General features: G+C 43.1%; 1 protein-coding gene across 2 annotated transcripts; it reads right to left on the bottom strand.

Annotated features, from left to right (window-relative positions):
- Positions 1-9,123: 9,123 nt before the first annotated feature.
- LOC123995158 (cdc42 effector protein 3-like) lies at positions 9,124-13,691 on the bottom strand. Of its 2 annotated transcripts, none has more exons than XM_046298552.1 (2): positions 13,605-13,691; positions 9,124-11,525 (listed from the first exon to the last, which is right to left on the bottom strand). In XM_046298552.1, the coding sequence occupies exon 2, from the start codon at positions 11,446-11,448 to the stop codon at positions 10,831-10,833; it is 618 nt and encodes a 205-aa protein (XP_046154508.1). In that variant the 5' UTR covers positions 11,449-11,525; positions 13,605-13,691; the 3' UTR covers positions 9,124-10,830. The 2 variants fall into 2 exon arrangements, with proteins under 2 accessions (XP_046154508.1, XP_046154507.1); XM_046298551.1 differs by having other exon boundaries at positions 13,470-13,608.
- Between the last annotated feature and the right edge of the window lie 530 nt (positions 13,692-14,221).

Below are 14,221 nucleotides of genomic sequence, written 5' to 3'. Positions count from 1 at the left end.
CAGGAAATGGGGAGACTAAATCTATATTAATGCCCATGAGTTTGGAATGGAGATGTTCAATGAGCAGGTGTCCACATACTTTTGGGCATGTAGTGTTATACTGTTGCTGGTGACTTACAAGCTTCGGTCCCCCCAGTGTTTTGTGGTGGGAAACTGAGCATAACACCGTTACCCATAGATCATTTAAATTGTTAACATGTCTACTAGCCTTTCATTTCTGAAGTCTGCATCCAATTGCCCCTCCCTGGTGCACACAACACACTTACAGTCCCCATGTAACAGAATGTCTAATTTAAGATAACCTCAACCCTGTTACTTGGCACTTACTAGTCACGTTATTTTTATTTAACCCGTTGATGTGTGAAAACATGTTTATGAAGTTGAACATGTACTCGATATAGAACACAGATTAGGTGTAATTATTTTTTTAAATAAATTACATTACCCAAAATGTACTCCATTGGTGGATTGACCCTTTTATCTGTATTACTAATTGCAAATACTTTGTACCCATTGTCATTACATCCACAAGTTTGGCAGAACGTTGCTCATTGTATTACTGAAATGTTGGCAGTGGTACTTGACTTAGCCAAGATAACTTCGCCCAGGCTTGGCATGAGCAAGACAATACAATGTGTATGCTTGCGAGTGAAGTAGTCATTTTCTCCGTCCAAGTGCATGAGATTAACAAATTACAGACCAATTTCGCCCTGTTTACAAAACGTGTGTTACTCTTACCGTACTTATCCCTTCAACTGCTCGATTTCCACAGCGAATCGAAGGTAACGTTTTGTAGTTACCAATTTCATACAATTCCTGTGTGCGCGCGTTTTGATAGAAATACACTGGCCAAACCTTGCAGCGCTGTTCTCCAAACATACTAGGGTTGCGTTCCCCTGCTCAGACATTGCTTTAAGTGGACAACTTTAAGTGGTACTTCTTCTTCTTTTTATCATGGTGCTTGCACATTTTGTTTGTGCATTCCGCCACCTACTGTGCGGGAGTGTGTGGTCGATCATGTTACCCTCTGTGATTCAAAAACCCTACAATACAGGTGGGTGGCGCCTTAATTGGGGAGGACAGGCACATGGTAATGGATGGAGCTGTGTCGATGGAAAGGTACCTTATAACTCTTCTGCAGTAAAACATTGTACACCCACATACTTGGAAAAAAGAAAGGAAAACGCTGCACACTGCTGCCCATGCTCCCAGGTTATATTTATTTACAGCGTTTCGACCCTTAGGTCTTCATCAGGCATCCACACACTTCTCTGCAGCTTCCATCACAACATCTATAATTCTGTGATTTTACATTCCATTTCTGCAGTCAGGTGATAACTATGGCAATGAATGCTTAGAAGCCAACCTCACTGAAGTAAAAATGTGTTTCACTCTGTATTGGCTTAGACCAACTATTCACCCTTGACCCATCATCCTCTATTCTCATCACTGCCTCAGCATATGACACCTTCTGTTCTACTCGTACCCTGGCAACCTCAACCTGTCTCTCTCGCACCGGGGACTTCTGATCCCCAACAACATGGGCACCCAATTGAGACAGTTTTTTCCACCAATACTAGACATTCCTTTGTCCCAGGCCCTGCATACTTCTCACATCTCAGAATCTCCCTCCTACACACTGCTGCATATGACCATATACATGGCCTAGCCTGCATCTGAGAGCAGCATCCTCATTTCCAGTCAGTGATTGCTGGAGTGCTTGCATTTGGCCTCTGGGCAGAAAGAATCAACAACACCTCTCACCTCTTACCACATTGAGTGGTTGATAATATCCAAGGCTTATATGCTCTGTGCGCAATAGCCTGGGGATGAAGCAGAGATCTGTGTATAATGACGAGATGCTCGTGTCTCTGCACTAACAATGGGAGTTTTTGTCCCAAAGGCAGGAAGGCAGGTGACACGCCTATGTCTGCATATTAAGCCCATAGAAGTTAATTGGGGTTATTTTGGACAGATTTTGGTGTGTGCAAAATCTCTCACTTCACTTGTTCCTCTTTGGATGAGGTTACTAACCATGCAACTACCTTACCACGAGAGTTTGGACTTCTGTTTTAAAGCCAGGGGATGAGTCTGAGTCATATTTCACTGTTACAAATAACTGTAAAAATGTTTAATTAAAAGTAGTCATGATGGTTGTACTGTTGCTTGTAAGCATTGTATCCGTGTGCTTACTGGCTTTTACCCCAATATTGGCTACTCTAGGTAGTAGCCCTGCTGCCACGAAATGGCGCTATTATTCCTTACATCGTTTGTCATTGATGTCCTGCGTTAAAAGAAAGAAAGAACTTTTGATTTATTTTTTTATTAGTCCACTGTTGATACAGTCCCAAAATATTTTGCATGTCAGCAGTCAGGTTTTCAAGATATAGGATTTTCAAGAAGCAAAATGTCACTTGCCACATCCTCCTGATGATGATGACTGAAGGCAAAACAACTTAAACTTAAAATAGAAAATGGGCTATGTGGCACCAATATTAGTCAGAAACTTATTACAGTGTCAAAATTTACAAGGTGTAAATAGGATAATTTTCTTAATAATAAAGTCAGTCTTGTCCAAAACTGAGTTGTGTCAGTGAGTTCATCATGACTTACTTTAAGGTTGGGTTTTGATTTGACAATGCTCACTTGCTCACTAACACGGGAATGAGACACACACCTGCAGTGATTGTGCTCTATCCCATCCTACTGCAAAAAACACAGACAGATAGCGTTATCACCCTCTTCATTCGAGGAAGACAACTGATAAAATATTTTATTAATCAAATGTTTTTTGAGGGGCAAAAAAACAGTTGTCAAAATATCACAGTACACATTACATATTCAGTAATGACAGAAAGCATTTTAAACTTCAGCCAGTGTATCACCTTCGTATGACGTAATAAAAAATAAATAGATAGGAGTGGGGGGAAAAGGTTCTTGTGCATTGATAAGCACACAAAAGACGGCATTAACAACACGTAATAAAAAAGAGGGCACTTCTCAAAGCTTCTTTCACACCATAGCCTGCTGAACTTTCATTTTGAATTCGGCACTAATGAAAATGTGTCACTGACTCGCCCCTGGATTAATGGTTCAGAGTTCGACTAGCCAAGCCTGGTTATAATTCTGCTAGAGTTTGCGGCTGTCGGACGAGCAATATCCACTGTCGTAGTACGGATGAAGCCTGAGCTGGAATGTGAAGCTAACTGAAGCTGGTTAGCTTTAGAAAACCCTGAGTAGATCTAGCTTTCTTCTTAGGATACCCCTCTTCCCATCAGCACAGTGAATTTGACTTTGTTTGCATATAACACGACACAATGTAAATAGCTAATAGGTATCAGAGAGAACAGTCTATGACTAGGGTGGCTTGAGTCTTCGGCAATTTTTAGGGCCTTCCTCTGACACCTCCTGGTATAGAGGTCCTGGATGGCAGGAAGCTTGGCCCCACGCATTACTCTCTGTAGTGCTTCGCGGTCGGAGGCCGAGCAGTTGTCGTACCAGGCGGTGATGCAACCAGTCAGGATGCTCTTGATGGTGCAGCTGTATAACTTTTTCAGAATCTGAGGACCCATGCCAAATCTTTGATTCTCCTGGAGGGGGAATAGGCGTTGTCATGCCCTCTTCACAACTGTCTTGGCGTGTTTGGACCATGATAGTTTGTTGGTGATGTGGACACCAAGGAACTTGGAGCTCTCAACCTGCTCCACTACAGGCCATTGATGAGACAGTGTCCGTCACTCACATTTACATTACATTTAAGTCATTTAGCAGACGCTCTTATCCAGAGCGACTTACAGTGTCCCATGTGGATCACGAATGGTCCACCACCCAAAAGACATCTAGCCAGATGTACACAGCTATGGGAGAAATTGGAGTCAACATGGGCCAGCATCCCTGTGAAATGCTTTCGGCACATTTTAGAGTCCATGCCCCAACGAATTGAGGCTGTTCTGAAGCCAAAGGGGGTGTTCCTAATGTTTGGTATACTCAGTCTGTGATCGTAGCACTTATACAGTCTGTAATGGGATCTGTATTTGAAACTTTGTGTCAATGCGCCTGTAAAAGGCACACTACTTTAACTTCCAAATTTGATAGAAGCTGAATAGATTTTTCAGCCATGGGTGTGTGAACATTGAGTCATGCTTACTGCAATCATTATTTCTCACGATGTCAGCACAAAAGTTCCAAATACAGATCCCATTACAGTCTGTATAAGAGCAACATTCTTCGATCACACACTGAGTATACCAATCATTAGGAAGACCCCCTTTCGGGCTTCAGAACAATATCAAATTCGACCAGGACTCCATTTTGCTCCTGCCGTCCTATTGGTAGAAACTCAAACAGGATGTACCCGTGACTAGAACCATTCATACTGGTCTGATCAATTGGAATCCACGCTTCAATATTGTTTTGATCACGTGGACTGGGAAATGTTCCGGGAAGCCTCAGAGAATAACATTGATTTATACGTTGACTCGGTGAGTGAGTATATAGGAAGTGCATTGGAGATGTTGTACCCACTGTGACTATTAAAACCTACCCTAACCAGAAACCGTGGATAGATGGCGGCATTTGAACAAAACTGAAAGACCTCATTTAACCATGGAAAGATGACAGGGTATATGGTCGAATATAAACAGTGTAGTTATTCACTCCGCAAGGCAATCAAACAACTGAAATGTCGGTATAGGGACAAAGTGGAGTCGCAATTCAACGGCTCAGTTATGAGACGTATGTGGCAAGATCTACAGGCAATTACGGACTACAAAAAGAAAACCAGCCACGTGACGGACACCGACATCTTGCTTCCAGACAAACTAAAACACCTTCTTTGCACGCTTTGAGGATAATACAGTGCCACCGACGCGCCGCGCTACCAAGGACCCCCCTCTCCTTCTCCGTGGCCGACGTGAGTAAGACATTTAAACGTGCTAACCCTCGCAAGGTTTCTGGCCCAGATGGCATCCCTAGCCGAGTCCTCAGAGCTTGAGCAGCCAGCTGACTGGTGTGTTTACGGACATATTAAATTGCTCCCTATCCCTGTCTGCTGTCCCCACATGCTTCAAGATGGCCACCATTGTTGCTGTACCCAAGAAGGCAAAGGTAACTGACTGAACTTAATGACAATCGCCCCGTAGCACTCACTTCTGTCATCATGAAGTGCTTTGAGAGACTAGTCAAGGATCATATCACCTCCACCTTGCCTGCCACCCTAGACCCACTTCAGTTTGCATACCGCCCCAACAGGTCCACAGACGATGCAATCACCATCACACTGCCCTATCCCATCTGGACAAGAGGAACACCTATGTAAGAATGCTGTTCATTGACTGGAGCTCAGCATTCCACACCATAGTTCCCTCCAAGCTCATCATTAAGCTTGAGGCCCTGGGTCTCAATCCTGCCCTGTACAATTGGGTCCTGGACTTTCTTCATGGGCCGCCCCTAGGTGGTGAAGGTAGGAAACAACATCTCCACTACGCTGATCCTCAACACTGGGGCCCCGCAAGGTTGCGTGCTCAGCCCCCTCCTGTACTCCCTGTTCACCCATGACTGCATGGCCATGCACGCCTCCAACTCGATCATCCAGTTTGCAGACGACACTGCAGTAGTGGGCTTGATTACCAACAATGACAAGACAGCCTACAGGGAGGAGGTGAGAGCACTCGGAGTGGGATGTCAGGAAAACAACCTCTTCCTCGACATCAACAAAACAAAGGAGAGGATTGTGGACTTCAAGAAACAGCAGAGGGAGCACCCCCCTATCCACATCGACGGGACAGTAGTGGAGAAGGTGGAAGGTTCCTCGGGCTACACTTTACAGACAAACTGAAATGGTCCACCAACACAGACAGACTGGTGAAGAAGGCGCAAAAGCACCACTTCAACCTCAGGAGGCTGAAGAAATTTGGCTTGTCACCTCAAAAAATGACAAACTTTTACAGATGCACAATTGAGAGCATCCTGTTAGGAATGTATCACCGCCTGGTAAGGCAACTGCACTGCCCTCAACCGCAAGGTTCTCCAGAGGATGGACAATGCATCACCGGCGGCAAACTACCTGCCCTTCAGGACACCTACAGCACCCGATGTCACAGGAAGGCCAAAAATATCATCAAGGACAACAACCACCCGAGCCGCTGCCTGTTCTCCCCGCTACCATCCAGAAGGCGAGGCCAGAACAGTTGCATCAAAGCTGAAAGAGACTGAAAAACAGCTTCTATCTCAAGGCCATCAGTCTGTTAAACAACAATCACTAACTCAGAGAGGCTGCTGCCTAGATACAGACTCAAATCATTGGCCACTATAATAAATGGATCACTACTCACTTTAAATAATGCAACTTTAACAATGTTTACATATCTTACATTACTCATCTTATATGTACAGTTGAAGTCGGAAGTTTACATACACTTAAGTTTGAGTCAATAAACCACTCCACAAATTTATTGTTAACAAACTATAGTTTTGGCAAGTCGGTTAGAACATCTACTTTGTGCAAGGCACAAGTAATTTTTCCAACAATTGTTTACAGATAGATTATTTCACTTATAATTCACTGTATCACAATTCCAATGGGTCAGAAGTTAACATACACTAAGTTGAAATTCCAGAAAATTGTCATGGCTTTAGAAGCTTCTGATAGGCTAATTGACATAAGTTGAGTGAATTGGAAGTGTACCTGTGGACGTATTTCAAGGCCTACCTTCAAAGTCAGTGTCTCTTTGCTTGACATCATGGGAAAATCAAAAGAAATCAGCCAATACCTCAGAAAAAAAATTGTAGACCTACACAAGTCTGGTTCATTCTTGGGAGCATTTTCCAAAAGGTACCGCATTCATCTGTACAAGCAATAGTACGCAAGTATAAACATGATAGGACCATGCAGCTGTCATACTGCTCAGGAAGGAGGCGCGTTCGGTCTCCTAGAGATGAACATACTTTGGTGTGAGAAGTGCAAATCAATCCCAGAACAACAGCAAAGGACCTTGTGAAGATGCTGTTGGAAACAGGTACAAAAGTATCTATATCCACAGTAAAAACGAGTCCTGTATCGACATAACCTGAAAGGCCACTCAGCAAGGAAGAAGCCACTGCTCCAAAACTGGCATAAAAAAGCAAGACACAGTTTGCAACTGCACATGGGGACGAAGATCGTACTTTTTGGAGAAATGTCCTCTGGTCTGATGAAACAAAAATAGAACTGTTTGGCCATAATGACCATCGTTAAGTTTGGAGGAAAAAGGGGGATGTTTGCAAGCCGAAAAACACCATCCCAACTGTGAATCACGGATGTGGCAGCATCATGTTGTGGGATTGCTTTGCTGCAGGAGGAACTGGTGCACATCACAAACTAGATGGTATCATGAGGCAGGAAAATCATGTGGATATTGTGAGCGTGTAACAGTATAATTTTAAACCGTCCCCTCGCCCATACCCGGGCGCGAACCAGGGACCTTCTGCACACATCCACAACAGTCACCCACGAAGCATCGTTACCCATCGCTCCACAAAGGCCGCGGCCCTTGCAGAGCAAGGGGAATTACTACTTCAAGGTCTCAGAGCAAGTGACGTAACCGATTGAAACGCTATTTAGCGCACACCGCTAACTAAGCTAGCCGTTTCACATCCGTTACACTCACCCCCCTTTTGACCTTCCTCCTTTTTTCCGCAGCAACCAGTAATCCGGGTCAACAGCATCAATGTCACAGTATAATTTTAAACCGTCCCCTCGCCCATACCCGGGCACGAACCAGGGACCTTCTGCACACATCCACAACAGTCGCCCACGAAGCATCGTTACCCATCGCTCCACAAAGGCCTTGCAGAGCAAGGGGAATTACTACTTCAAGGTCTCAGAGCAAGTGATGTAACCGATTGAAACGCTATTTAGCGCACACCGCTAACTAAGCTAGCCGTTTCACATCCGTTACAAGCGGACCAAGTAATTGGGCGTAACTCTAAAGTGGGAAGGTGGAATAAACGAGTCAGGAGTAGGGTTTCTTGATTGAACACCGTTCTCTATTGAGGGCATTTGGTCAACACAAACACTCCAACATAATCATTGAAAATCTTCCAAGGAAAATCATACATCTTCTTCTCCAGATGAAACAGGAACACAATAGGATTATCTTTAAACTACAACAAAAGTCACAGGATGGTCACTGTCTTAGTGGTTCTTCCTGGATAGCTCCTCTCTCTCAGTGGCCATCTTCCAGAGATAGTTTCCCCCTCTCTGCTGGTTCCATTCTCTCTCTTATAGGGGAAGGAGAGTATGTCATTAGTACCATCAGCTGTGCTTAATTGCCTCTGGTTACCTTGTCTCCCATGCCTTTTTGGGCTACTATCCGTGAGCCCAGCCTGCCCTCTGGTGGTCCTTCCACAATATATTGAAGCAACATCTCAAGACATCAGTCAGGAAGTTAAAGCTTGGTCGCAAATGGGTCTTCCAAATGGACAATGACCCCAAGCATTCTTCCAAAGTTGTGGCAAATGGTTTTAAGGACTACAAAGTCAACGTATTGGAGTGGCCATCACAAAGCCCTGACCACAATCCTGTAGAAAATGTGTGGGCAGAACTGAAAAAACGTGTGCAAGCAAGGCCTACAAACCTGACTCAATTACACCAGCTCTGTCAGGAGGAATGGGCCAAAATTCTGACACACTGGGAATGTGATGAAAGAAATAAAAGCTGAAATGAATCATTCTCTCTACTATTATTCTGACATTTCACATTCTTAAAATAAAGTGGTGATCCTAACTGACCTAAGACAGGGAATCTTTACTAGGATTAAATGTCAGGAATTGTGAAAAACTGAGTTTAAATGTATTTGGCTAAGGTGTATGTAAACTTCCAACTTCAACTGTATCTTATACCATCTATTCCATCTTGCCTATGCCGCTCGGCCATCGCTCATCCATACAGTATGTATATGTACATATTCTTATTCCATCCCTTTAGATTTGTGTGTATTAGGTAGTTGTTGTGGAATTCCTAGATTACTTGTTACATATTACTGGACTGTCGGAAGTAGAACCACAAGCATTTCACTGCACTCACATTAACATCTGCTGACCATGTGTATGTGACCAATACAATGAGTCAATAAAACTGTACAATAACCCTTCATCAGTTACCTTTATTTAAGCCAACCCATGAGACAGTAGCCTGGATGAATTATTCCAATAAAATGGCCATGTCAACATTCACAACGGATGTTTTTGGAACAGCGTCGGTTTTCTGACAACCTATGCCGTGCCCAGGCTTCTACCAAGCCTGTGAAGGAGAGTCTGCTCAAAAAGGCGGACTTGTTGAGAACAGCCGTGTATTTGAATGGGTTTGCTGTGGGTAAACACAGTGTATTTTCCACAGACAACAAGCTGATTCATGTTCTCTCACACAGATGCAGAACACAATAATTGGGGTGGTTGTGCCTCAGTCCCATTGTTGAGATCGCATGAATCCCAAGAGTCGAGGGAACAAAATGGAGGATATTACATAGGATACAGGGAGTGAAATGAGTGTGATAAATAAATAAAGCATAATAATAACATGGATGGCCATACTGACTATAGACCGTATTAAATGTATATTTGTTATGGGGCAAAGTAGCGTTGTGGTCCCTAGTAAAAACAAGTAAAACAATTAGGTACTCAACTGTAATTTGCTCTGGATTATTCTTGATAGTTTCTGTCAAAAAGCTTGAGGGATATTTATAAAACGAATATATTTAAATAATGGACATTGACCCATTGGACCATGAAGTACTGAAGATGCACATACCAGCCAATATAAGGCTGTGAAATATCTCCTTCAGGTGGTGTAGAAAGACAAATGGATGTGATAGTTGTTACAAGATGGGCCACCAGGAGGAAGCAGTGATGTTCAAGAATAAAGTGGCTCAGATGCAAATAGTAAGCACTATCTTACCTTTCTGTTTTTTATTTCACAAATGAAAGCTTATTCTATAGAGTTTAAACACAATGTGCTTTCATTGTGCTGGGCAGAGTTCATGCTCCACTTTAGTCTAACAGATTATGATATGGGAAAAGGATTGTTGGTGATCTTTGCTTTTCTGAAGAAACTTTTATAGACTGATACTATTCACAGTCAAGCCATAAACCATGTCATAAAGACGTATACAGTAGTATATTCATAAAGGTTTGTTAGTGAACTTTCCCCTTGAGTACTTGGTAAGAAAAACAAGAGATAGGTCTATACGTATACACTTGAGTGAGTCATACTGTAGCTGACTTATATACTATGGGAGAGCTAGTTCTCATTAGCAACCAGTGTTCTTTCAGTGTTTCACCACAGAAGTTGTCAGACAAGCTTCAGTCATAAATGTCTGTCTCACAGCCCTGTCTCATAGTTTACAGTCTGTCTTTCTTCCCTTTCACAACATGTCTCCTCTAGATACAAATATGTGACATTGTCTGTCATTAGGTCACATGACCCAGGTGGAGTGGTGTCATTGGCTCACAGAGCTTTCACCTGAGAAGGGTAAATGTCCAATGCGTTGACCCAGATATGACACATCCCTCTAATTATATAATATTGCATCCAAAAGAAGGAAATATTACACAATCTGTCCTCTATGTAGGCAGTAATTGAAAACAATTGTGCCAATTAGCATCCTGACAATTGACAATGATTCAGCCCATTTGTCCATCCATGGCACAACCTCTTTCAATTCCCATTAGAAACGAAGGAGTTTGGAGTTCTCCCTATGTATAGTGTCTGGTACAGTGTCTTGGGTTTCTTGAAAGGCCCTTAAGACAAAATATATTACAATCATAGGTATGAGGGGCACCCTTCTCAAAGTCTCACTGGTAAAGCTGGTCCATCACCTGCAGGACATCTTCTAGTATGGATGGCCCCAGGTCAAGGTTCAGGGCAAAAGATGAGTCTTCCTCGACCACTGGAGAGGCCTCCACTAGGGGACAAGGAACCTGCTGGGGGGCCGCATTCAATTCAAATCCATCCGGACCCATAGTTAACCTTCCCTCCTCTTCTTGCTCCTGCTTTACCTCCTCTCGTTGGTACAACCCGTCATGCTCCACCACCTCCACATCATCCAGTAAAGGCAGGGAGTTGCACTTATTGTGCCTGAAAGCCTGGGGAAGGGTTCTGGCTTCGGCGGACTGTGCATCCATCTCTTCTGGGCTGAGGAGTCGTGGGGGCTTGGGTGGGGCTGGGGAGGTCCCTTTGCAGTAGAGGTCCTGGTGGCTTTGAGAGCTGTGGAGGATGAGACTACCAGTCCGGTGAAAGGCTGCGAGGTCGCCGAAGGTATCACCGTGGGCATCCAATCCGATGTGGGAGAGGTGACGGAAGTCGCCCAGTGGTAGGCTGATCATGTTGACTGACAGAAGCTCACGGCGCTTCTGCTTGCGGGGCCAGCGCATCGTGGCCGATTTTAAGTACAGGGCATTCTTCAGAGGCATTGACTTGATTGTGGGTAACGTCAGTTAGTGAGTTCAAGGTCACTCAGTTGAAGGGTCTAGTTGGCCTTTAGGCAACTCTGAAATTGTGAGGACAAACAAAATAGATAGAGAAAACTCATTTGTAATTATATGATAATCATTCCATAGTTTTATTTTTCATTTTGGCATTTCATAGATACACCCCAAATTCCAACCTTTGCTAAAATTTGCCACAATTGCCACAATCATTCCATAGTTTTATTTTTCATTTTGGCATTTCATAGATACACCCCAAATTCCAACCTTTGCTCAAATTTGCCACAATTGCCATGACCTTGAATTCCAGGTTGAGATGGGTCCATTTATGGACTGGTTCATGCAGCAGTGACTGTATAATATAGGAACCAGTTTTTATTGTGCATGTCAAAGCAAACACACTGTAATACTCTTCTAACTTCACACACATAGCTTGCTGCACAAAGGTTAATCTAGTAAGAGTTGAGGCTTAAAAAAATGTTGAATTAATTGTCTCATAGAGGGAAAAGTCTAAACAACCTCGTACAGAGGAGGCTGGTGGGAGGAGCTGTAGGAGGATGGGGCTCAATGTTAATGGCTGCAATGGAAACAATGGAAGGGTACCAAACACTCAAAACACATGGAAATAACGTGTTTGACTCCGTTCCATTGATTCCATGCCAGCCATTACATTGATCCTAAAGCTCCTCCCACCAGCCTCCTCTGACCTCTTGTACTGGAACGTGAACACTGGGGCACCTTAGTTTGTTAATAAGTAATCTTGAAGGCTTGCTTTTATTACTTTAAAGCATAAAAAAAACATTTTTTTTATTTGACTGTTGCTATGATTACATGAGATTTGATTTCACTCAATGTCATCATTCACACCACAGGAGGTTGGTGGCACCTTAATTGGGAAGGACAGGCTCTTGGTAATGGCTGAAGTTTCCATGTGTTTGATGCCATTCCATTTGCGCCGTTCCAGCTATTATTATGAGCCGTACTCCCCTCAGCAGCCTCCACTGGTTCACACCATATGTGTCTAAAGCTGCTTGAACTTTTGAGATGTGTTGCAATCATGGCTTGTTCTAACTGGTAGTTCCACATTTCACTCAGATTAAAGATTGGAAAGATCATCTTTTCCCCCCCAAGGTTAGTGTTTCTTATTCATATACCTGTAATGGAACAACAGTTGGGAATTCTAAGGAAAACATTTACTGGAAGACAAACTGGTTAGGGACTTTGTTAATTTGCCTAAAATGTGAAGGTTATGTTGTCTTGCTTGTATTGTTAGTCACCCCCCCCCCCCCCAAATATGCTGCTTTTAAGGAATTCTCCCTATCTTTCAGACAATGCAGAAATCCAAGTTGTACAGTTCTGTACAGTTAGTACAAGATTCAACAAAATTCATGATAGTTCCAATTATGGATCCTCAACAAATTAGCTCCAATGGAGACTCAATTATTTATCTAAGATTTGTATGTGGCTTTTAAAGGTTTCTCAGAGATCGGGATATTTGATAGTGGTTAGTTACTTACTGCAGCTATGAGGACACTGTGTCAGATACTGCCTCAGGTAAGCTGAGGTGGCTGGTATGATTCAAATACAGTAGGACTGACAACTTGTTATGCTGTTTCCAGATTAAAATAAACACTTTCTTTGGAAAGTTAGTTGTTCCACTGACAAAGTCAACACGGTAACCACTAACTGAAGCCATGTATAGGCCACACCGTTTGATCAAGTTGTAGTGAGGAAAAACCTTTACTGTACACGCTTCGGCTGTCCCCTTTTTGGCTCTAGGTAGAACCCTATTAGGTTCCATGTAGAACCCCCTGTGGAAGGGTTCGACCTGGAACCAAAAAGAGTTCTACCTGAAAACAAAAAGGGTTCTGCCTGGAACCAAAAAGGGTTCTTCAAAGCGTTCTCCTATCGGAACAACAGAATAACCCTTTTAGGTTCTAGATAGCACCTTTCTTTCTAAAGCATGGCGTTCATTCACTTATTGCTTAAAAGTCTTGAAAGTTTACCTGTGTCTGTCTTTATATCCTGAGGCAACTTTATGCTCACTCAATATATTTCACTCTTCTCGGTTGGGTTAGAACACACAGCTCTCCAGACGTTCTGTGTTTGAATGAGCGCCCCGGACAGCCTTATCAGCTCACCTGTGTCTGTGGGGCGTTTGTATGAAGTGATAAACCTCCAGTCCCTCCCCCTTGATGAATCTCTTTCTGTGTGTCTGTGACTATCTTCTCTCGGGTAGTTCTCTAGTCCAAATAAGCTGTAGAAATGAGGATCACCTTTTATTGTAAGTCGCTCTGGATAAGAGCGTCTGCTAAATGACTTAAATGAATGTATTGTAGAAGCGTGACGCTCATGTGAACTCTACACTGCTTGCGTTTCTTCAAGTTAGGTAGGGAAAGGGGGCAGTGATAGATGTTACTGTATCACTTGCCCTATGGGTTGGTGAATTCCTGGGGAAGAAGCCAAAGCATCTCTTCCTATAGGGTGTGGGTTTTCCAATGGAACTTACTTAGGTCTACTGTACATGTATAGGAAGGGGTGGGATTGGGGGGGGCAAATAAAAATCCCTCACTACCTTCTGATCACCAGGCATTCACCACAAAATACTCAAAAACAAATATCTATTTTAGTCAATTCACTATTTACATCACTGTTTATGTAAACATTTTCCCTCTGAGATTTTCTCTAAAAATAAACATAACTGCTCCTATCTGTCAAATGTGGAATACAACAAAAACTGTGGAGAATCTATTATGAA

This window comes from Oncorhynchus gorbuscha, linkage group LG14 (assembly GCF_021184085.1).
Source record: "Oncorhynchus gorbuscha isolate QuinsamMale2020 ecotype Even-year linkage group LG14, OgorEven_v1.0, whole genome shotgun sequence".
NCBI lineage: Eukaryota > Metazoa > Chordata > Actinopteri > Salmoniformes > Salmonidae > Oncorhynchus > Oncorhynchus gorbuscha.
This window is presented reverse-complemented; position numbering and strand designations above follow the sequence as displayed.